The sequence below is a fragment of the Sceloporus occidentalis genome, unplaced genomic scaffold (assembly GCF_023333645.1).
Source record: "Sceloporus occidentalis isolate IW3139 unplaced genomic scaffold, rSceOcc1.0.p SCAF_8, whole genome shotgun sequence".
Taxonomy (NCBI): domain Eukaryota; kingdom Metazoa; phylum Chordata; class Lepidosauria; order Squamata; family Phrynosomatidae; genus Sceloporus; species Sceloporus occidentalis.
Window position 1 is genome coordinate 43,590,872 of NW_028316988.1, and position 25,439 is coordinate 43,616,310.

Genomic DNA, 25,439 nt, shown 5'->3' on the forward strand with positions numbered 1-25,439 from the left:
AAATTGTCTTTCAAATCAGGATTAGTGTTGCATTCCGTTTGTTTCCCTCCTCTGCGTCCTCTTCCTCCTCCTCTTCCTCCTGCTCCTTTGCCATCTATTCCTCCTCTCCTCCTCCTTCTTCTTCTTCCCCCTCCTCCAATTCTTCCTCCTTCTCCTCCCTCTTCTCCATATCCTGTTATCTTACAAAGCAAAGCATTGAGAAGCACACACAAAGATGTGTTAGTTGGCTGCATGGTTACCTCTAGCCCAGTGATGGCAAACGTTTTAGTGACCAAGTGCCCAAACAGCAACCCAAAACACAAAGTGCTACGTCCTTCTGGCTTTCTAGTAACAAACTCTGGCAAACTCTGTGCTGGGGTGATGGCATATGTGCCCACAGAAAGGGCTCTGGCTGCCACCTGTGGTGCCATAGGTTCGCCACCACTGCTGTAGCCCATTTTCTTAGTTGCATGCAACCCTATTGAACAAAAGACTAATAATGCTAGTAATATCCCAGTGCAATCCATATGTGAACAGGCCCTGCTGCCTAGCAATCCATAGTTTCTTCCTTTATAACTGTTTGGAGGACACTAGGGGAACATTTAAGTGAAACGAAACCGGAGGTCAGGTTACTATCTAGACCTTCGGATCCGATTTTGTATGATTTTTCTTTCTCTCCCCCTCGTTCATAAAAGAAAGCTGCAATATAATATAACAGAGAGGTCACAATGTATTTTCTTCTGTCATTTGTCCTGCGTCGGGCGGGGATTGAAATTTTAAAAAAGAGCATGGGAGTTTTTAAAAATAGAGTTAAAGAAAAATAAAGCAAGGTGGGGTTTAAAGTTTAGCTGGCATACTTTAAACTCTCTGTACAGAACCTTGAAGGACTCGTCCTTTGTAGAAGTTGTATTTTACAGGGTAGGTATCCTTTGTTTTGCTTAAATGACATATTTAACAAATGAGTGGTTGTAAAAAGAAACAATTAATTTAAATTAAGGGGTTGTGGGAAGTGTTTTTTTGTCTTTATCTAACAGATCCATCTAATATTTAACTTCGGCAGGCATTTTTTCCTAATCTTACAAGGGATATCAACTCAGTACTTTGTTGTATGTGGGGAGGGAATTTTCATAGTTCATAGTTCATACATAGCTCCTTCTTCTCTAGTAGAGATCATGTCCCTTTGAGCAGATCTTCATGTTGTTTTTTCATCTTATTAAGAGGCATTTCCCCCCATTTTACTCCTTTAATAACCTCAATTGTGGAATTGTGGAACTGTATTGTAGGAAGAGGTTGACGCTTGTTGAGATTGTGCACAGATATTAAGTCTCCAAAATCTCGGATGGAACCACTGTTCGATGAACTCATTTTAGCAGACATACATGAACGAAGGATATTTCAGCGTAAATCCAGTTGTCAATCCCAACTAGAATAGACCCATTTCATCAATGGATACATCAACGTGTTGTTGCTTTGTATCTTCAAGGCATTTCCAACTTATGGCAACCCAAAGGCAAATCTGTCTTGAGTTGAGTGTATTGACTTACAGTGGGTTTCCATGGCTGATGGAGGAACCAAACCCTGGTCTCCAGGGTTGTGGTCCAATGCTCAAACCACTGCATCACACTGGCTCTCCAGCCAACATGTACGCACATTTTGTTGATGCAGTGGCTCTACCCTAGTTGAGATTAGGAGTTGGATTTAGATCTCATTGAACTAAAAGTCGATCATGTCACCTTCTGAACTTCAGGTGAAATTACAATGACATGCTAGATTTTGTGACCAGCATATCTAGGTTCATCTTTTTGGATGACAGCTCTCCACATCCCTCTGGTCATGTTAGTTAGAGTTTGGGTCCCAAAATTAACTTTCCCCAGCCATTCTGTAGGGCCAGGACTGTAGGGAGCAGCCATTAGATACTTGCAAAGGATCACATTCCAAGAGTCGACAGCACTGAGGATCCCCTGAGCATTTTCTCTTTGTACTTCTTCCATCTTGCTTTTGATGTTCTCCTGCCCACTCTGAACATGTGAGCATAAGCAATGGCTTGAGTTAAAGAGGTGGACGGACGTCCTCTACTTGCCTTGCGCTCTCCATATCTGGGATTGTGCAGGTTGTGCCTAGAAGGAAAGGACACACAAGTTGGTAGTGGTAACAATAAAAAGGAATGAAGGCTGGTCTATGGAAAGCATCTTGCTTAAAGACCTCCCAAAACATGGCGCTAACACTGAATATGGCAAGGTTCAAGCTTTTGTTAGTCGGTTACGGCATTCCAGCAATGATCGATGCAAAGGATATTTCTCACTTAAGAACACACAGATGTCCAACCACGCCTGTTCTATCAGCCATGCATTGACGACACTTCCAGCCTGGTGTGACGCATGTGTTTGTCCCATTACAAATGTTGTAATAAGTGTTAGTAGTGTTTCCCAACAGGACCCGGGACTGGTTCAATATGGGCTGCAATCCCCAATGCAGAGCGTTCCATGAGGATGCAGTAGCTTCCAGAAAGTGGGAGCACAACAACATATTTGGGGGTGGGGGGAAATCTCATCACATTCAGGTAGAACATAATGTGGGCTGCATCCACACTGCAGAAATAATCTACTTTGACACCACTTTAACTGTTGTAGCTCAGTGCTATGAAATTCTGGGATTTCTGGTCATAGAAGGCTGAATGTGTCACAAAGCTACACTTCCCAAAACTCCATAGCACTGAGCCATGGAAACTGAAGTTGGGCCAAACTGGATTATTTCTGCAATGCAGATGCCACCTTGGTCTTATGATCCTGTGTGCAACTGCTTTCTTTAGCCATGGACTGTTCTCTTCCATGAACTGAGCTGTACTTTCAGCAAAGATCCCAGAAGAAAGTGGTTCTTTTATACCTCCATCCCTGTCAGGTAAATCTGCCTTTATTCCCCACCTGTTTCTTGGGGATCTTGACATTTTCCAACTCACCTGTATATCCTTCTTGAGCTCCCAGGCCCAAATATCTCAGCTGTATCACCTTGTAAGATATTGCAACTCCAAACCAATGACTCTGCTCTCCTCTTTCCACATGTGCATGTTTTTTTTGAGCTGAATTCCGCATTTCTCCATTTGTGGTGGGTTGTTGAGCTTTTCGTCCACCTTTTGTGCCATTCGACTTGTACAGGAAAAAAGAAAGAAAGAAAGAAACCTTTTTATTGACGTTTTCAATGGGGGGAAGGGGGGAAAGGGGTCTTTTTTATTTAAAGAAAGAGGGGAAAAAACTTTCAATTCCACTGCTAGCGGTAGAACTAGGAGACTTAGCTGACAGAGGTCAATTCGTGGTGGTAGTTTTAGATATTGTAGCTTGCTAGCCAACAAGCTTTTGAGAGTAAATGCATGGTGCTGACATTTCATGGCTTGAATCCCGTTTTTTCCCCCTTTGCTTCTTTCTGTCCCTCGGTCTCTCGCACTCTTATGGGGTCCCCCCCCCATTTATAGATGTGGACATGGAGAAAAACGACTGAGTAAATGTGGATCATGAAAGTTTGCAACACACCATTGTACTGTACCATTGAATGAGACGTTCGGGAGAATGGAAAGACTGTGATTTTGCCTCTTCGTGGCAACAAACCCCAACGAAAGCGTTTTGTGTCTACAGAGCATTTTGCCCAGTGCTATTTTGGGAGGGGGGGTGTTGGTAGGTCTTTTTAAATAATGATAATAATAATAATGTAAATAATCTCACACATCTCCGTGCACAAGTTTCTTTGACAACTCTGGAGTGGGTTAGGGCAAATGCAATGTACTGTTATGGTGGATGAATGCAATGGGTTGTGAAGTTTGCTCTACCAGTGTCCATGGTCAAGGAGGGTTTCATGTTTCACATTAGAGGGGAACATGGTTCCAGTGTTGATAACAAGGCGAACAAGGGAAGAGAAAGCAAAACAAGCCAACAATCTGCGGTATGGCGCTACCCACAAATCGGCGGCTTTTTCTGGGATTGGAAGAGAAGACAAAACTAAATGGATGTCTCCTGGACCCATGCACCATATGTGCCCTTTTAGGTGTCTTTCTGCAAAGCCCTGTGGTTCTAGCGCTAATCTTGATTTCTTTTCCTAGTGAAGTGTTGTGAATTGTTTTTGCCGCTGCTTCTTACACTCCACCCGACCCGTTCCCGGACCCGAACCCCGGTTGGATCGTTTCTGTGACTGGACGCCATGCGACGGAGGGACCTGTCCACTCTATAACGTTTCTCTCAGTATTTGTTATGCATTGTTTTCCTCCCATCTAAATGTACATTTTTGCAAGGTGTGTGTAATGTCATTTTCCAAAAATAAAATTTGGTTTCAATACTTAGAGGAAATAATAATAATAATAATAATAATAATAATAATAATAATAATTTGTTTTATTTATATACCGCTATTCCAAAGATCATAGCAGTGAACAGCAAGTAAGCTAATTAGCAAGTAAGCTAATTTGCTCTCAACAGTCTGGGTACTCATTTTAGTGACTTCCTCGGAAGGATGCAAGCCTGAGTCGAGCTTGGGCCCTTTTGCTGGTCTTGAACTCGCAACCTTGTGGTTTTGAGTGAATGGCTGTAGTACAGGCATTTACCCACTGCGCCACCAGGGCTCCTACTGCGCCACCAGAGCCTCGCGGACTACTGCTTCTTCTCTTTGGGGTTGCTTGGCTCTCGCTGTTGGTGAGGAAGACTGTGGAGAGAGCATGCAAATTCATTCCATGGCAAAGTGATGCACCTGAGGTGATGTGAAGCAATGCAAAAATTATTTGGGAGGTACTCTCTAGTGGTACATTCAAAACTATCCCCCCAAATGTATAAATAAATATAGTAGTAGTAGTAGCAGTAGTAGTAGTACCTTAATAGCCAGCAGCTGCACCAAAAGGTGAAGGTGTGTTCTGCTAGTGATTGAGGCACTGCAAGATGACATTTCCAGCCACCTCATGTCAGCGCATGAAACTGTGACTATCAGAAGGAGAAGCCCTGTCACAGTTCATCTTTGCAACCTCTCTGTTTGGTAGGAAAGGGCTGGAAATGTCATTCTGCTGCACCCTGATCACCAGCAGAGCAGACCTCCATCATGTAGTGTGGCTGCTGGGTGTTAAAGTAGGTTTGACCATAAGTCAGGAGACGGTACTTAGTCATTATCGCTCTCATATGCTGTGCACAGTCACACCACATGTGCAACTGCACCTCCAAAAATGTGGATGTTTCACATCAAGAAAAAAAATGGCAAACCACTTCCATAGAAGAACTTAGGGATGCATAAGACACCAACAGGATTCCCTGGTTTCAGAAGTCTTTGCAATTCCTCTTCTTGTTTTTGTTGTTGTTGTGTGCCTTCAAGTTGTTTCTGACTTAGGGCAACCCTAATGCGACCTACCATGTGATTTTCTTGGCAAGTTTCATCAGAGGGGGTTTGCCATTGCCTTCCTCTGAGGCTGAGAGAGTGTGACTTGCCCAACATCCCCCAGTGGGTTTCCATGCCTGAGCCAGGATTTGAACCCTGGTCTCCAGAGTCCTAGTCCAGTGCTCAAACCACTACACCACATGGGCTCCCTGGAGCTTTTGCCACCCTGAGTAAATTCAATGTCATCAATAAATCGCCTTTCCCCATTTACCTCTAAGTAGAGGCCTACGCTTGCAAGCAGAAAAAGACAGATATGGACTGTTCAGTAATCACAATGTCATAAGTCCAAATTACAAAAGCATAATTAAATGAATTCACTTATAGTTACTGGCAAACTGTGAACACCAAAACCTACTTTTTCAGCAGCACAGCCCTCCAAAAGAGGGATTATAGTGATGCTAAAGAGGGGGGCAGGATAAGATCTAGCATTTAGTATATGATCATGCATTTAGTGGGGTGTTTTGCAACAGGCAGCTGTGATGGGACCCTGTAGTAGTCTTGCTCCTGACTGTAGCAAAGGACCATGCTTCTGGGAGAGAGCTGGGTGCATCATCACACATTACACCACTTTCCATCGTCTTGGAAATTCCTCTTCTGGGGCTGGAGGCTGCATTGCTGAGGAGGTAAGTTTCAGGGGGTTACATTGGGAGATGTAACTATGGGGACATAGCTACACCATCATAGCTTCTTCTCGCACCATGAAATGGCCATGAAAGGGAAGAATTTCAGCGTTAGAAAACCATGAAAGCCCAACATGCCCTGTCCCTTTCCGACAGACAAATAGTAGCGAAATGGCCGCATTTGTTTGACCAGACTCAAACAGCATCAGCAAGTCTACTCTGATTCCAACCATAATCATCATTTCAAAAGTTCTGTGCATTAATGCTTGCCTTTGAATCAAATGCACTCATTCTTTTTCGAGGCAGGATATTAATATGATCAGTTTACAGACAGGGAACAGAGACTCGGGGCATTTCTAGCTGATTCTAATTGTGGGTTTTCAGTCTCGAAAGTTCAGGCCCATGCAAACTGCTTCAAGCAGCCGGTCCCTGCCATTTCAGAATTAATGCATAATGAATTGAGAGAACATGTTGCAACCAGACATGATGTACTGATGGCCACAGGGTTCGACAGCATTAAAACTGGGGTATAATTAACTTATGGTAGGCAGATCTATACACAGCTATTAGCTCTTGATGGTTAAGTAAAACATGCACATTTAAAGGTGGTGTTCCCCTGATTATTGTAGTGCGGAGGGAGGATACCGCATGTGAAAGCTTTTTCTTTCATGCTCTCCTTGTAAGATCCAATATCTAGGTGTTTATATGTATCGGGTTCTGACAAAACGCTCTTTTGTTCCAATGTTGGAACTTTTCTGGAACTATGCAGCTTTTGGTAGAAATGTCCATCTCTCAAGGACAGTTTATCTTTATCAAACTTGCAAAGGTTCATATCCATCAACAACAATGCAATTTCTGGCAATAAAAACACATGTGCTGAATACTTCCATGTGCAACACCCATTAAAAGGCATGCACAGTCCTATCTCACCACAAAATTCTGGCTCTGCATCTTGACTATAAGCTGAATATTCCCCAAATGCTTTCATACTTTCTCGCTCTGATGCTCTCTCTCTCGGCACCCGCAAAGCCCTCTTTCGGAGTCATCCAAGGTCCCTGTCTCCCAGGATCAGCCCCAGTTCCCACAATCCTTTGTCTCCTTCGTTGTCTTTCAGGATCACCAGCTGGGTCACAAATCCAATTCTGTCGCTGGGTCCAAAAATTGATTCAGCAAGAGGCTCTCCACAAATTAAGTGCTGCTCCATCTTGCTGGCTTCTCAGCCACCGCTTTCCTCCTCCTCTTGCAGTGCGTGAGTGTGCATGTGTGTATGTGCGAGAGAGAGTTTGCATGTCCATTTGGAAAAAGTCCATCGCCAATGACTAAACAGGTAGGGAGTCTGTTTTGCATTGCACCATGAATTGCTGGCCCAGAACAGATATGAGTTCATAGAAAACTCCTATTCTCTTCAATAATATTTCACGGTCAGAAGGAACCTTTTGTCCTTCTTCCTTCCCTCCTCCCTTTGTGGTCACTTTATCCAAAATCCAGCTTACTCAGCTCTCTGTGTAGAAATTATCCCAATCCCATTAGCACATAATGGAGAGAGCCTTGTAATGCATCAGTTGCTGGAGTATTGGCACCCAAACATCATTCATCATATGATGTGAATGGGAGGAGAGAAAGACCCCAAGAAAATGGAGCGTACAGTAGACTGTATGCTAATGTCTGCTGCATGAGATGACCTTAAAAATAAACATCAGCTCCTTGTGAAAATGCAATCAACAAGAGAAATTGGATGAGAAAGGTTTCTTTATTTGCATTCATATAATTGATAATAATAATAAAAGCATTGGGAACAAAAGAGGGAGAGGGACATTTTTCAAAGGTAGGCACCCTTGCCCTTACCCTGCCTTCACTCCTACCATTCTTATCCAGTTTTCTGAAATTAATGAAGCTTCTTGACATGAACGCAATAGAACAAAAGACTCAGTCGTTTATGTCTCGACTATTAGCATTACATTCAGTAGTATACGGGAATTGCAGTTTATGAGTAACATTAGTGCAACAATGGATGACAAAGGATTCTATCTGGTGTGAAATGGGAGGAGGTAAATAGGAGGGTGGCACCATGAGTTACAACACCGGGTGACACCAAGTCTAGGGACACCACTCTTGGGAGGTGAAGCATAAAGCGTCATCTCCATCTCCCTTCTTCTCTTCTGTAGGAAATACCTTCCTTCTCAGCCCCCTCCTCAACACAGAACCATAGAGTCTTAGGAGATTATCAGACAGGGGACGAAACGTCCTTGTCCCCTCCTTTTCCCATTCCTATAGCATGATTGTGAGATTTTCATACCTTGTCACACTTATCCCATCATTATGCCATCCAGAAAGCACGATTGACCACAATAGCATGAAAGACTTCCAAATGGTGCCATGCAGATCCAGTCATGTTACCGCCGTTGAAGTGCCATTGCCCTGCATTTTGCATTAACAGGAGTTTGCGTTAATGCAATGCAGCTTCAATGATGGGACAACAGCACTGCAATCTGAAAGCCTTTTGTGGGATCGCAGTCAAAGACATGTTAAGGATGGAGGAGTGATCCTTTCCTAATCCCATCTGTGTGTGATAACCTCTTTAGAAACCACAAGGGTCATCCAGTCCAACCCTGCAATGCAGGAAGACACAACGGAACTAATGAAAGATACCCATCCAACCTCTCTTTAAAGACCTCCAAAGATGGAAGTCCACCACAGCGCAAAATTAGCTATGTTTGCCCTAAAACATGAGCTGAAGATATTTCTCCCTCATTGAATGGTTTTTTTAAAGGAGGAACTGTTCAAGGAACCTTTGATTTAGCGTGATGTTCCAAAAATGCCTTTGTTGTTTGCAAGCATGCATGCCGTTTCTCTACAATATTTGGATAAAATAGACAAATTTTGCTTCCCAGGGCACTTCAAAGCTCTGGATACAGCTGGTTCACACATTTCACAGAGACCCCAAAATCTGGCAGGAATCTGCCAGCAACTAATACAGGATATGTCTAGTTTCTACCTTCAGATCCGCTAACCACAGAATTTGGGAATGATTTGTAAGTGACAAGTCCAACAGAGAGGGGCGAGGGTAGGATATTTCAATTGTAAACACTTCCAAAGAAGGGGTCTCCAAAACAGCATCTTCCACTGCCAAACAACAAAAGCATTTTTAATGCTATTTTGTGTTGCAGAAATGCAACAAGACCCTGTTTGTGAATTACAAAGATGTAAATCTAGAGTGTTCTGGTGCTTCAGATGGACATTGGACTCTTCTAATGTGCATCAGACACCAGCAATGTGTCTCTTTGTACAAGATTTGTGTCGTACAAAAGTGTTTGTGTGAGATATTTTGGGAAGGTTTTTTTGTTGTGTGTTTAGGGGGTGGAGGTACAGAGTATAGACTCATTATTGCACATCAGTTAACACAGAGACTATTATGTCCATGAAAGGAAATTGCAGCTTTAAAGCAAGAGCAAACAATGTTAGATCATTTGTCATTGTTTAGAAATTACTTGACGTTTCCATCCTGGTGTCGTTTTCGGAGCAATTTCGGAACAGATATGTTTCCTCTGTTAAGAGGCAATGCTCAAAGAAGTTCACAATGAAGCTCTTCTCTTGACAGAAAATTGCAGCATTTGAATGATTCAGAAATAAAATTCTTTATTTAACATTGCAGGTTAATATAATTATAGATCTGCTTACTATAAGTTAATTATATTAACCTCCTCACCTATTATCGTCATTCATCTGACAATACATTAAACATTTTTTACCTCCTCAACTTTGTCACTTCGGAGTTATAGACTCTACAAAGTTGTACTGACCATCTGATATTAGGAAAAAAGGATGTCTGTTCTCGCATTTATAAATGAAGTTTTGCATCTTAGTTGCTTCTGTAATTAGATATAAATATTTTTATTTCTTTCCAAGATTTATGTCCCACCTTTCTCCTGCAGTGAGATTCAATATAGATGATATAGATATGTCTATGTATGTTGGTACATATGTGCATATGTATATTAATATTTGAATATCTCTTCATACCCATTTTAAGAGTATCTGAGTTACATCTCAATATAATAATAATAATAATAATAATAATAATAATAATAATAATAATACCCCGCCTCTCCATTAAGATCGAGGAGGCTAACAACACTAAAATACAATGAAATACAATGTCCCCAAAACCCAACCACCATAATTATAAACAATATCTATTTTCCACCATTTTGGGGGATACTTCTGCTAATTCCTGAGTAGACTCAACTACACAGGCGTCTTGGTGGTCCGAATCTGGAAGATCATTTAAAGGTGTGCTTAGCCCTCGCTTCAACCTATGCATTTTGAAAGACACTATTCCAATATGTGTCATAAACCTAGAGCCCTCCCAGTGGCAAGTATGCGCTTCGCAGCTCCCTGAACCTTGAAAGCCAAAAGCCCTTATATGGCGAAATCCTCAAGGTGAACTTCACAATGAATGCAAAGCAGATGTGAACTCCTTGCTCCCCGGAGTGCCACTAATGTCATAAACATGTGAGAAAATGAATGCCGATCTCTCCTTTGGCCTTCCCTTCTCTGTCAGGGAAGCATACCGGTCACCAGCTTCATCTCTTCAATTGCATGAAAATGAAAGAGAGAGGGAGGGAGAGAACAGAGCCTTCAAGGAATTTATGACTGAAGGGTGTTTTCCAATTGCCCCACTATTTTTTGTTGTTGTCGTATGCCTTCAAGTTGTTTCCTACCTATGGCAACCCTAAGGCGACCCTATCCTGGGGTTTTCTTGGCAAGAGTTGTTCACAGGAGGTTTGCCATGGCCTTCCCCTGAGGCTGAGAGAGTGTGGGTTGTCCAAGACTTATGGCGACTCTAAGGCAACTCTCCGAGGCGGAGAGAGTGTGACTTGCCCAAGGTTGCCCAGTGGGTTTCATGGCCAAGCTGGGATTCGAACTCTGGTCTCCAGAGTTGCAATCCAACACTCAAACCCCACTGGCTCTCTTACCCCACTATATACAGGGTTATCCATTAGCTGCCCTTTGATTCTGGAGCTCCGTTCTCAAGATGGCTACAATGGTAGCCTTTTGCTATTCTTGCTGTCAGTAAACAAAGAGGATGATTGATGATGAATCACAGAAGTTTATCACACAAAGGAGATCAGGAGTTTATCCCATGAATATCCTGGAAAAATCACGTAATTACACAAAACGATTTCACATGACGTCATGCAAAACCCGGTCACAAAGAAGCATTAACACACATCTTTTTTACTTTCGGGATTTCAGCGACAATGCATTTCCGATATCACTTTACTTGAGCAATTGCGCATGATAATCATTGGTACAATTACTCACCACTTTTGCTTTATTTGCGGAATGCTTTCAATGCACTTTAATCTCTCTTCAACGCTGAAATTAGCCCCAGTGTGCTATGCTCCATAGTCCCATGCTCAAATATGGAGCCTGAAGTAAAACTGCATTCAGGGACACAATTCTTATCTGGGGCAATGCATTCATTCTCTCCCCATAATAGCTGCACCCCTGGTTCTAATATCATGCTCTACAAATGGACAGCAGAAGTGCACTGACAGAGACCAAAAGCAATCACTGATATTTCAGGCTTGGAGAGAAATGGTTATACCGCCGTGGCAGAGATTCCTACCAAGCATTTTCCAACACAGGCTCCTATGCTGGAACATGCTTAGGAGGAAAATTGTAAGGAGGGCATTGCAGGGTCAGAAGGAAACCTCATCAATCCAGGAGGTTAAATGTACATGAAAAGTATTATACAAAGGAGGAAGAGAAAAGCCTTGAGAGAATGAAGGGATTACTACTGAGCAACGCCGCCATCTAGCGAGCAATTGCCCAGGCTGGGCTTCAGCCGTGTGCAAATATTGTTCTTCCATTGGTAGTGCAACTCAGCAGCAGAAGGCCAAAGGCAGAAGGCTTTGGGTAAATATTTGACTAAAGCCCCATAGAACTGTGAATCCCCTGCATGCTGGGTAATGGAAGTAGGATGTCTTCCTAGGTTGGAAGAATCCACCTGGCTTTGCATTCTGCAGTTCAACGGCTTAGCAGAGCCAGGGCTCAGAGGAACAAAGTGTTGAGACTTTTTGGTTGCCAAGAATGATGACATTAAGTGTCATCCCCTTCAGGCTTCCCCATTTCAACACAATGCGCTAGGAGCAGATGGGTGGATTTTCTCAGCAGCAACATGCCCTGCCGAACTGTCCCTCTCGTAATACAAGTACAGTCCTCCCTCTAAATTCACAGGGGATCCGTTCCAGACACACACCCACACCCATGAATTTGGAAATTCACGTATATTTAAGCCCCACAGCTTTGAATGGCCGTGTGTTCCTGCATGCATGTGTCATGGGCACATGCATCATTAACTTTAATGGAGGTCGCCCCTCCGGGAATAATCAAAACCACAGATCTCAAGTCCATTGAAAATGGAGGGGCGACTGTATTTGGAGGGGACTTGGGCTGCAATCCAAAATCCAAAATAACTATCCATATGCGGTGATACACTACACCAGCACTACACAACCGCTATGCAGAATAGCAACATGGTGCAGCGCTGTCAAAGACTGGTGGACGTTTCACAATGCACAATGTGCAACTGCAACACACAATTGCAATGAGAAACGTTGTTGTATGCTCACCTCCATCTCCACTACTGTCCGCAGTATATCTGTTGCGCTACAAAGAATGGTTTAACCCATATGCGCAGTGCGACTTAGGAGCTTATCGCTCAACATTTTAAACTGGCTCCAGCCTCCTGCATTGTCTGTGCAGAAAGCAATTTTTTTTCTACACAGGAAAATATTATCTCATGTATACAGAAAATAAAACATTTTCATGTACGGATTTCTCCATTGCAGAAAATGAAGGGTTTCCATCTGGGAATTTTGTGCAGAATTGGTCTCGGATCGCAAACAGGCTTCAAAAACTGCATAGTGTGCAAAGACTATCTCACAGGAGGAGTAAGAGTGCTAAAATTACTCCTTGCTCCCTTCGAGAAGAAACTTCCCAATGAACTGCATCCCCTAGAAATAAGCCTTGATATCTACAAAAGGCACAGACATTTCTGAGCTGATGCGCCGTCTTCAAACTATCCCATCTTCCCATCCAAACAGGTAGAAAGAAAAAGAAGCCCTCTTTTGAATTCTGGTGCAGATCCAAATCCTTCCTCTCTGGGGTCCTTCTCTGAACAAAACTGCTTAAATTAGAAAAAATAAAATAAACATGTTGCCTTGGGGAGAATCCCTGCTGGAAACAAGCTCATGTTTTATTAAGCAATTCACACAGGGCAATTTGATTAATAATGTATGAGGAGCGAGCGGTCGCTGGAAAGAAAGGAGCTAACTGCATTTGCCATGCGTCTGCGCGCAAGTCTGGGACTCACCTTTGGCACTCCTAAAGAAATTAATAATACAGCCCATGTGCTATGAGAGGGGAAAGAGGAAGGTGAGGAGAAAGGTGCTCTTGAACACAGGGCATTGCACCAGTAGTGACAAACTGGATCCTTTCTGCAGTACTGATGGAGCCAGATACTCCAAGGCCTGATTCCCACTACCTTTTAAATCGGATTGTGAATCGGTTTGAACCAGTTCAAACAACCCTGCTTCTCACTTAATCCGAATCTCTGAAGCGATCCCAAGAGGAGGGGGCGGCATGCGCTAGACCCATTTAACTCGCATCTTTTTGACGCTGGTTTTTGTCGCTTCTTTTTTGATAAATCGAATCTGCGGATGGGAATCAATTTAAATTTCCCCTTCGGCCAGCTGGAACCGAATCATTTTGAATCGATTCATTCATGAATGGGAACCACAAGTGGATTATTTTAGAGGGGGGAAATGCGATCGGGGCAAATGTAGTGGGAACCATGCTCCACTATCGCATTGATCCATAGATTCAGATCGCAAACCGATTTATTTGTAAGTGGGAATGGGGCTCAAGTTTTCCCAGAGCTGTCCTGGTGCTGAACCTCTGAAGAGATAAGCTTCAACACCAGGAGAACTCCTGTACCCTCAAAGTCACTGCTGTAAATAAAAAATGGAGTCACTCTCCCCATAGCAACGGATCCATCAGATGCCCCTAAATCTGTCATTCTTGTTCTTTTCCAAGACTGGAAACTCATCCAAGGTTGGCCTGACTGAATAAAAAGTGCATGTTGAAGTCCTCTTCTGTTTTGTTTGTGTAGTGTGGAAACCTATTCCTATTCTTGGTGTACCTAATATTCTGTTAAAGAAGGAATGCCCAGGAACACATCTGCTTCCTTAACTGAGTTATACCTATATCCATGTTAGCATGTGCAATGCTACTACAATCCATGCCATGTGAAGCTGCATCTACACTGCAGCATGAATGCAGTTTAGCACCACTTTAACTGCCATGGTTCCATGGTTCCATGGTATGGAATTCTGGGATCAATAGTTCTGTGAACTATTTAGCCTTCTCTATTGGAGTGCTCTGGTGCCAGAACAAACGACACATCCCGAGTTTCCATAGGACTGAGCCACGGCAGTTAAAGTGGTGTTAAACTGCATTCATTCTGCAATGTAGATAAAGATTGAGTCTCCTTAAAACTCAGATTATGCCCAGGTCATTCTGCCATTGTGAGCATGTTGTTGGCATCTTTGACACTCCCTGTTTTGTTTTGGTCTTATCTTTTACTAACGCAAAGAATCTGCCAGTCGCTTTTGCTACGGTGTGTAAAAATAGATGGGGAAACAACGTACTACATTTGCACTGCCGTGAAAAGTCGGAGAGTATTTTGTAAGCAAGGCAAACCTCTTTCTTGCCTGCCTGCTTGCTTGCCTTTTAAATTAGTGGCATACCAATGCCGGCCGAGTTTATCGCAAAAGGAATGCCAGGAAGGTTCAAGAGCTTTCCTTTCTACTACCCCACGGTTAACCTCTCCAAAAGTTATTTAGAAAACAAAAAAAGGACCAGATGTAACTGTTGATTCTCATAACAGATGTGGCCCAGACTGAACCATCTTAGTAAGCTCTTTTTTCCAGCTGTGTTTCCTTGCGTTCCCACATGGATTGCATTGAAATATTCCAAGCCAAAATCCAAGTGCAACAAAAAGGGAGAGACGGACTCGAGCGGCTATGAACCTCCCCTGTGGATGATTCGTTCTTGGTACGGTCCAAAGAGTTTTCAGGTTAAGAAGTCAGGATTGTGTGTTTGCGATTGTGATTTGGGACTTTCCTGTGTGTATGTGTGTGTTTGTCTTCCAGCTCAGGAACCCGTCGTAATCCAGGTAAGTCGCTGGTGTCCCTATCCAACGATTTGCATTCATGCGACTCATTTTGCAATGACACCCCTTGCATTCAAAACTCAGTTGCTTCTAAATGGAGTTGTTTTGGGGAGACCAGCCGAGGAGACCAACTGTTTTAAGAGAAATACAAGTGGCTAAATGTGAGATGAAAGGCCTGATGCAAAACCCTCCGCGTTTGCTTTCTGGAGTTCAATAGCCCGATGGCCAAAAAAAGAGTATGTATCTGTACATTGTTGTTGTTTTCTTTCCTTCTTTTCCTCCAGGGAAAAGTTGACACAAAAATCGATCTGATTTTCCTGCAGGCAGAAATAGAAACAGTAACCCACTCCGGTGAAAAGGCCGATTGCTGCCCTGGGAATTTCGCCTCTTAGATATTGCAAAGAGAGGGGTATCTTTCATTTGGGACCTTATAAAATAACCATCCGTCATGATCTGGGTTTCACAGCACTCTTTTCGCATGTTTGCCGAGTGTATTCGGGGCCAATGTGGTGGTTTTAACAGAGCTTGGGAAATTGGCTTCCAGGATCCCCCAGCCAGTATTTCAATCCCAAAATGATCTTTCCTGAGCTCTAGGTTTTAACCTTGATGCATTAGGCGTTTTGTACTTCAACCCCCAGAAGCCTCCGTCAGGATTGCCAGTTATGACAGGTTCCCAAACATTGGGAGGACCAAAGGTTGAGAACCAATGCTTTAAAACTTGAAATATCTTATGTTCTGGCTATCTAAAGGACCATTGCTCTTTTCCTTAATGCTTCTGCCCATCAATGATAATTTTTATGACTATTATGAGTCCATGGATAAAGGATCCATGGATATGGAGGGCGGACTGTAGAAGTATTTCCAGGTGTGAATGATTTTCAGTCTATCACTCTCTACAGGGCTAGAAATTTGAGAAATGAAGGGAAATGTTGTGTGGGGCACAGACTTCTCATTTTGGGGACAGTCCCCCTCCATAGCAACACCCCAAAATATGTGAGCGGGGATTTCAGGTTTAAGAAAGCATGTCATCCTGAACCACCAAGTTGCTGTTAATGGTATAACTACAGGCATCCATGGAGATCATAGTTCATCCTGGCAAAAAATATGCTATCCATTTGAAACCATTCAGAATTGGTTACCTCCTGGAGTCACTTTCTGGGGATGGAAAAAAAACTCCAAGCTTGTTCAAAACTGTGTGAAAAGTTTTCCAGGCAAAGCTTCAAGCAAAAAGAGCATTTGTCCCATCAACAATTACGTACGGTTTGACGGAATTGCTTATTGCACAACTGGAAACATTACTGCAATGATGTTAAACATGAGCAGATTGTAAGCATGCAGATGCTTTGTGCCAGAAGTCTGGATTGGATAGCAGCGGAAGCTTTTGAGCATGAAACTTTCTCTGGCAGGAGATGCCTTCCTATGCTCACATTCTGTTGAATACACCGGGATGCATTTCTGAAGATAGGGACCAATGATCGAATAGTCAGTCGATAGGTCACCAAAAATACAGAGCTGGGCAAAAGAAGCAATAATCTGTGTTGCTGCCTGAATGATGGCATCGCAAAGAGGCTGCATCTGCACTGCCAAAATAATCCAGTTTGACACCACTTTAACGGCCATGGCTCCATGCTATGGAATCCTGGGATTTGTAGTTTCTTCTGGCCCTAGCGCTTTCTCTCTAAATGTCTCAAAAAACTATAATTGCCACAATTCTGTTGCATGGAGACGTGGGACTTAAAGCAATGTCAAACTGGATTATTTCGGCAGTGCGGAAGCAGCCTTAGTTCTTTGCTAGTTTCCATCCCTTTTGTCTAAAATTGGCCATGATGGAAACTGCTCCTGGAAGCCACCGGCTGGAAATGTGACTATAAAATTAACCCAAGGCCCAACTGGGGACAAACCCAGCAAAAGATAAGAGTGAAATTTGCTTCTCTTTTGGAAGATAGAAAACACTTGAGCCTCCATGCCTTTATCAAGGCACCTTTATAAGAAGAGTGCTGTGAGATCCTCAGGAAATCTCTATTCTGTCAGGTCTGGAGATAAATTTAGGCTTTGGAAACAGCAAAGCACATTAATAGGAGTGAAACCAGATAGCTAAACCCAGCTCACAGATGTCCCTGTTCCTGTCCCATAAGGCATGTTGAATTCCATCACAGGGAAGCTGAGGATGGAGAAAGAGGGAGAATACTTATGTATTTTGACTCTTTATTACTACACATTTCATTTGCACTTCATCACTTGAGATCCACTGTAAGATTATTGCTCTGGCCCTGCATCCTTTTTCTTTGTTGCGTCGAATCAAACTGATTCGACGCAACAGGAGCCCTGGTGGCGCAGTGGTTAAATGCCTGTACTGCAGCCATTCACTCAAAACCACAAGGTTGCGAGTTCAAGACCAGCAAAAGGGCCCAAGCTCGACTCAGGCTTGCATCCTTCTGAGGAGGGAGCTAAAATGAGTACCCAGACTGTTGGGGGCAAATTAGCTTACTTGCTGTTCACCGCTATGATCTTTGGAATAGTGGTATATAAATAAAACAAATTATTATTATTATTTGGTGATAAACAGCTTCTGCAAAACACTTGGTCTTCCTTTTCTTTAGACAGAGTGCCATGTGTTCGGCTTCGATAAAAGCCTTCAAAAATCAGGAGTATCAGCAACTGAAGCAGCAGTGCCTCCAACAAAGAAAACTCTTTGAAGACCCTGAATTCCCAGCTTCTGACGAATCGCTCTTCTACAGCACTGCGCCACCAGGGAGGATCGAATGGAAACGCCCAAAGGTATGCGTGAAATGCGCCTTCTGCTTGGGTCTGCTTACCTCTAATGCTTAGGAGCATTCTCGTGTTTTTCATGGCTATGAAGTAACATGCCTGAACTTTGTAGAATCCCATAATCTTAGGGGCCACAAGGGCCACCTACCATGCAAAAGTGCACAACTATAGCACTCCTGAAAGATGTCCATCTAACCTCTGTTTAAAGATGTTATTTAAAGATGGCTATCATGTTGCCTCTCAAAACTTCTCCAAGTTAAACATACATATCTCCCCAAGTCATTCCTCACAAGGCTTCGTTTCCAGACCTTTGATCACCTTAGGCTGCATCTGCACTGCAGAAATAATGCAGTTTGACACTGCATTAACCTCCATGGCTCAATGCTATGGAAGCCTAGCATTTGCAGCTTGTTTTGGCACTAGAGCTCTCTGACACAGAAGGTGAATATCTACAAACCTAGCATTCCGTACCACTGAGACATGGAGATTAAAATGGTGTCAAGCTACAGCCATGTAAACCCACTCTGTGACCTTAGACAAGTCACAATCTCTCAACCTCAGAGGTTGACCATGGCAAACTCCCTCTGAAGAAACTTGCCATGAAAATCCCATGATAGAGCCACTTTAGGGTCACCAGAAGTTGGAAATGGCTTGAAGGCACCCAACAACAAACAACAACAGAGCCGGCCAAGCCTGAACTCTCCCTAGAAGCCATGATGACTAAACTGAGAATGTCGTACTTTGGCCATATCATGAGAAGACAGGACTTATTCGAAAAGACAAGGGGGAAGGCAGGAGGAAAGGAGGTAGATTGTATAACAGGTGGATAGATTCAGTCAAGAAATCCATGGCTGTCCTGAGTTTGCAAGACCTCAGGAGGTCCCTGTTTCCATAGCTGAAAGATCTAGAGGTCCATCATTCATATGGTGGTTGAAGTTGACTTGATGACAGTTACAGTAATTGGTATGTGTAAGAATGAAGGGCCATTTTAAACCATGTTGAATGACTGAATGAGCAGCACAAAATCATCTACTAATACTACCAAGTGAGTCCCAACCACCTTTGGAGCAACTGTATATGCGGAAGCAAAAGGAACTGCATGGATGGATCAATTTTCCTAAGGTGCTTTGTCCAGAATTGCCTGACTGTATCCACATATTGCTGCCTGCTTTGTCCAGAAGGCTGTTACATTTCCGCCCCAAGCACCAGTGCTAAAATACTATTCCAATTGTGATGAATCGGCTGGAAAATTGCCTCCTGCCACGGTTTGCACCTGGATGGGGGACCACCAGAAATTGCAAGAGATCCCCAGCCAAAGCCAAGAAAGACTTCTGCCTGAAATTTGAAAAGATGTTGCTGCCATTCTCTACGCTTGATCTGAGCCTGAAGGCTGAGAAGCTCCCCGTCAGAGATGACAAAACTAACTTCTGTAGTCCAAGGATGTGACTCCGGATAAAGGGGCCTCCTATGTTCCCAGACAGACGGCTAAATTGCATGACCCAGCAATGGCTCGGCCGGAAAGTGTGCCAACCTCTTTTGCCTTTCTGACGTAAACAGAGGACAAAGTGGTACAGGCAATACCCAGAAACATCCCACTTGATCTGAATCATCTGCGTTTTGCCTAGATGTTTATTTGGCTAGGATTTGATCTAGGCTTTGCTCTCATCCTCATTCTGTTTTGTTATGGCTGACGGGCAAACCAATCTAATTAACTTTATTACATTATAAGCAAAGGCTAACACCGTCTTGGAAATGGAATTAGAAACAGGGATGTACTCATTCTCCTTCTCCCTCCTCTGTCACCTTTTCACCTCTTTTTTCCTCCCAGCATTTGTGCTCTTCTGTGTTTCACATAGAAATACATTTTCAGTCAATATTTGTTTGTTAAATGAATATACTACATATATAAACTCAAGGGATGGCTGTCCTTCCCCGCACTTGAACCTCACAACAACACAACGAGAGAGTTGGAATCCTTTCATATTACATATGAATTGCATTATTTCTACAATATAGAGGCATCCCAATACCAGGCTGTTGCTCATTCCTGGTCATTATTTTGTCCAAGACCTTGGATTAAGCAGATGGATTTCAATCATCATCATCATCATCATCATCATCATCATCATCATCATCTATTTACTGATTTGCAAAGATTGTTCACTCTTAATTATATCTAGGTGACTTGCTCATATATAAAATTGCCCAGTTTTGCTCCTTAATACTTGGGGGATTTCCGGAGAAATTCTCTCTGACTTTCAAATGCCATCATGGAGAGGAAAGATTGTAAATTACGCTTGGGCTTTAATTAGTCAAAGCTGGGTTTATTAACCTCTCACAGGAGAGAATGATGGATGTGGGAAGCCGAGTTCCTTTTCTACCAAAGAGTGCAAACAAGGTCTTTTGTGAGTGTGGCACAATTAAATGTGGGAGCAGTTTTACCGCCCTCATGTGCAGAGCAACAATGAGCCTTCCCAGGATGCATCCATCATCATCAATGGCTGTGGATGTGGCTTGCTTTGCAAGGAGAGCAAAGAAGACTCCATTGATGCAGAGAGGGAGAGAGAGGGAGAGAGGAAGGAAGGTGTTAAATGCATCTTCAGCTGTGATGGCTCCAATAAAACAAAAATATGTTGCTTTATCGGCTGGAGATGCGCAGGGCATACAAAAGCAGGCTGCTCCCATGCGTTGCCATAGAGACTGCTTCTCCAAATGGCGACAGCCTGCCACCGGCATGCAGCTGTAATGCAGTCAAATGGTCATCAATCTGGGTGTACGTTTTGTTGTGGTTGTCGTTGTGTGCCTTCAAGTTGTTTCCGACTTACGGTGACCCTAAGGCGACCCTATTGGTTGGTTTTCTTAGCAAGATTTGTCCAGAGGAGGTTTGCCATTGCCTTCCTCTGAGGCTGAGAGCATGTGACGTACCCAAAATCATGCAGTAGGTTTCATGCCCAAAGTCATGCAGTAGGTTTCATGGGGATCAAATCCTGGTCTCCAAGAATTGTAGCCTAACACTCAGACCACTATGACAAACTGACTTGAGGGTATGTTTGCCCGGATGCAAACATGATGATTTAGCAAAATGAAGTAAAAAGACAAACCCTTATTTTCTGTGGCTGTACCTACACTGAAGAATTGGTGTGGTTTGACACTGCTTGGACCTCCACAGCTCAGTGCTATGGAATTCTGGGGTTTGTAGTTTCTCTGTCAGAGAACTCTGGTGCCGCAACAAATGACAAACATTGGGGTTCTATAGGATGGAGCCATCACAGTTAAAGTGGTGTCAAATGGCATTAATTCTGCAATGGAGATGCAGGTTGTGATGTTAACAGTAGATATAAGGCAGAGATTCCCAAAGTTAGCTTTAGATCTGGATCAAATCTGGCTTTGGATTTCCTGCATCAGTAGGGCATTGGGTTAGGAAAATAGCCTGGATACCTTCAGACTTTGCAGTTCTGTGCTTTTATGTTGCTATTAGCTAAATCCAGCAAAAGAACATGATGGAACTGAATACACACATGTATGCTTCAATGAACTCATATTGTTCCTCCTCCAAGTGATGTGACTGGAACTTGTGCATGACTTTTTTGCCCTGTTTGGGTTGTAGATTCAGTGAAAAAGAGTCCATTCCCTATCCTCCTGCGCACTCTTTCCATTACTTCCCTAGCAATTGTTTATATATATATATATATATATATATATATATATATATATATATATATAAAAATATGAGATGGTGTTGGAGACATGCTGCTTTCTGTTTTTCTGTCGCTGGATCCAAATCTAGAATTGTTCCAAACTGCCAGATCAACTCTGGATCCAAACTGGGCTGATCCAACCCGCTTCATATCCAATCCACATTGGCATGAGTTTTGTTCCATTTTGAATTCAGGCTTGGTCTGAAACAGCTGCACAGCTCTAGCAAAGCACACCTTTGTGCTATTCTGTCTGTACATTATCCTCTGTGTGCACACTGGCTTTGCTCTAATTGCCGGAACTCATTATTTCGAGGGTTGGAAGATGCAATGGCATGAACCAGTCCAGTTTTATGACAAGCTGGGAAATATTGCCCTGGACTTTGTGTTCTTTGTCTGAGTCTGTTCCGCTTGGATCCGACCCAGTGGCTAGATGGGGTGCGAGTAGCCAGTTCCATGACATGGGGAGAAAGTCCCACCCAAACAGACTAACAAATGCACAAGTCTTCCTTTGCAGAGTTAATCCTCACTGGCAGCTTACTGAATCCTTTCTGAAGGCGGTTAGCCAGCCTCTGCCAAAATGTATGTCTCCAGAGAACGCTTTCCGCTAAACTGCTCTTATCTACACTCATGAATAATTACTATTTATTTTTTTAAATCAAATATTTTTGGCTTCCTCCTTCAGGCCACCATCAATGTTAGGATGTTGAGCAACACCTCTTATCTAGTGATAGCTTGTTTTGGAACCTCCTTGGTTTCTCCAAGCCTTTGCAGAGAAATCTGGAGACAAATGCATCCAAACATAAAAGTCTTCCACTTGCCGTGTCCCTATTCGCCAGGTCACTTTGTGGCCCCTTTTCTTGGGATGCTCAACTGATGCTTTAAGTCACTGCAGTGCCAGAAATCTGGAAACCAAAGGACAATTTCATGGAGGGGGCATTATTTATGTTAGTGGGACAATACTCTCATTTTGCCACTGGTCTGCAACTGTACCCTTGTTTCTGTATTTCACGAAGTGCTCTTTTTCTTGAGGAAGGCCGCTGCGATTTGAATTTTTATGAACAGAGCTCAGGCTGGGAGAGCAGGTGGCTTCAACGGTGAGCCACGTCTCTGGTCTTCCCAGAGGACTTCAGATCATAATTCTTGAATGAAGAACTACTCAGCAGACATCTGGGCTATCCAGGCCTTCTCTCTGGAGATGGGTGGGTCTTCCTCCAGTCTTTTCTCCAAAGACGCTGGAAGAAAGAGAGAGAAAGACCTGCACATCTTTTCCATCACCACTTTGCTCAGGCTCCAGAGGGAGCTTTAATTGATGTTCCACGTTCTGACCTATTTTTAAATGTTCCCTGGAAAGATATTAGAAATGGTCCATTTTATCACAGGAATATTTGCACCTTGAAAGGATGTGTGTTGTTTCGGATGGCTTCTGAACAATGTACATATAATTATGAAAGGGTGAATTCTGTTGTTGGTGTTATTTATTCCTCCTCCTCCTTGTGTTTGTATTCCAACTTCTTCCTAGTTAGGCACTCAAGGCAGCTTCCAAACTTAAAGCAAGCATAACAAGGAAGGTATAAATATAATAAATACATAAATATGATTCTACTCTGTGAGTAAGTAATATAGAGAGAGCCAGCATGGTATAATAATTTGAGTATTGGATTATGGCTCTGGAGACTGGAATTCGAGTCCCTGCTCAGATGTGGAAACCCACTCGGTGACCTTCGGCAAGTCCCACTCTCTCAGCCTCAGAAGGAGGCAATGACCAAACAAGCCACAAACAAATCTTGTCAAGCAAACCCCAAAATAGGGTCACCTTTGGGTTGCCATGAGTTGGAAATGACTTGAAGACACACAGCAACAACTTGCCTATGCTCAACTTTGTTGAAAATGTTAATGAGGAGGAGAAAGGGTGATCTTGGCTGGCATCCTGTTAGTGGCATATGCATGTGTGAAATGCACTGCACATGCACCATAGTGCAATGGATATACATTGCGTATAACAGTGGAAGAAGCAGAGTTGTGCATAGAGCAACATTGTGTGTTACTGCTGCACACTGGACATTTATTTTGTGCATTGTTCATTGGGGGTTGTGTCGTGCTGGTGTAGCATATCTTTCCACATGTGGCTATTTGCACAGCACTCAAAGGATGTTGGATTGCAGCTCTTTTCTGTCAACAGTTTCAGGAAACCTTGAGGTGCCTCTGGCTCATGAGGCTGAAGGAAGGTTATCAGCAATCTTTCCATTTTGTTTTCATTTCTCTCATATTTAGACGTGGACCAGCGTTGAGTAAAGATCTTGCTGAAAACTGATAAGATATGGCCGAGCGTCTGACATGAGAGTTCAAATAAATGTACCAAAGAGCAAACTAGACTAGAAAAGAAGAGTCAGAACCGCAACAAAATAGCCTTGGGAAGCCACATGCAGCCGTAGGGCCATAAATCCCCTTACACACACTTACACACCCATTTAAGTTTTCCATCTCAAGCCATTTTCTCAGTCAAAAATCCCCACCAGCACCGCCGCACAGCAATTAACATGCGCCTGGGCACCAATGGGAGTATGCTTAAAGGTTGGGGAAACCTCGGCGCAGATTGGTTGACAGCTTCCAGCGCCGCCGTTGAATCCCGGGTACCTGTTCCAAGATTTGCCATCTGTTCCATTCAGAAGAGGCTGAATTGGCTTCGTGGCTCAGGGCTAGGCATGTGCTGCTAATGCACTGAGGATCTGGTTGCAGTTAAATGATCTCCTCCATCCTGGGGCAAAGACTGACTATTGACACTAATGCAAAACCAAACAGCTCCATGTGAGTTGTCTAGGGAGCAAGCAATGGCCCCAGAATTGTGTATTATTAATTTTGGTACTTGGAAGGGAAGGGCACATTATAAATTATTTCTGCCATCCATTTTCACTGGAAAAAAAACCCTTGACTATGAAGACACAGCATGTAATAGAAGTGGTCTCTTACACTGTATAGTAGAAATGGTTTCGATGACTGAGCTCATGCATTGCTAGATATGTGCTCCCTGACTGGCATGGCTGAGGATGCTATGGAGAAAGGGTGATTTGATGTCCTCCATGAGCGGAGGCCAGAACGCATTGTGCTTGGCACTTGGTGCCATTGTAGATTGGCACCAAACTAGAGGAAGTGGAAGCAGAGGGTTTAGAAGCCCTGGTGGCTAGTGGTGTCATGGTTTGAGCCTTGGATTATGATTCTAGAAACCAGGGTTTGAATCCCAGATTGGGTATGTTAAACCCACTGGGTGATCCTGGGCAAGTCACACTCTCTCAGCCTCAGAGGATGGCAATGGCAGTAAAAACCCCTGTGAACAAAACATGCCAAGGAAATCCCATGATAGGGTCACCTTAGGGTTGCCATCAGTCAAAACTTAAAGGCACACAGTAACAACTATAGCAGCCCTCCAGCCCTAAAGGCTCTTGCACTTTGGATGCAGTTTGAAGCAACTGAAGTAGGATGAGGCGAAATGAGGAAAGTGGGAGGAAGAGAGAGGATCGAGGACATTTTAAGAGCAGCTGAAAAAGTGGGAATGCAGACGATTCATCAGGACTGTCCCTGTCATTTTGGGATACATTAGATATACTTCTGATCATACCTGGAAAGACTCAACTACACATGCGTCTCCGTGGTCCAATGTTGCAAAATGATTTAAAGTTTCCCTGACCTCCTACTTGTCCTTCTCATTCCATGGTCCATAGGGGAATGGATCGAAGG

General features: G+C 43.3%; 1 protein-coding gene across 1 annotated transcript in view; it reads left to right on the forward strand.

Annotated features, from left to right (window-relative positions):
• Positions 1-15,154: 15,154 nt before the first annotated feature.
• LOC149308789 (calpain-5-like) overlaps positions 15,155-25,439 on the forward strand; it is a 29,971-nt gene continuing 19,686 nt past the window's right edge. The window contains exons 1-2 of the mRNA XM_089536466.1: positions 15,155-15,243; positions 17,841-18,018. Of these exons, the coding sequence (XP_089392592.1) occupies positions 17,851-18,018 (168 nt within the window). The 5' untranslated portion in view covers positions 15,155-15,243; positions 17,841-17,850. The remainder of the gene's footprint in view (positions 15,244-17,840; positions 18,019-25,439) is intronic.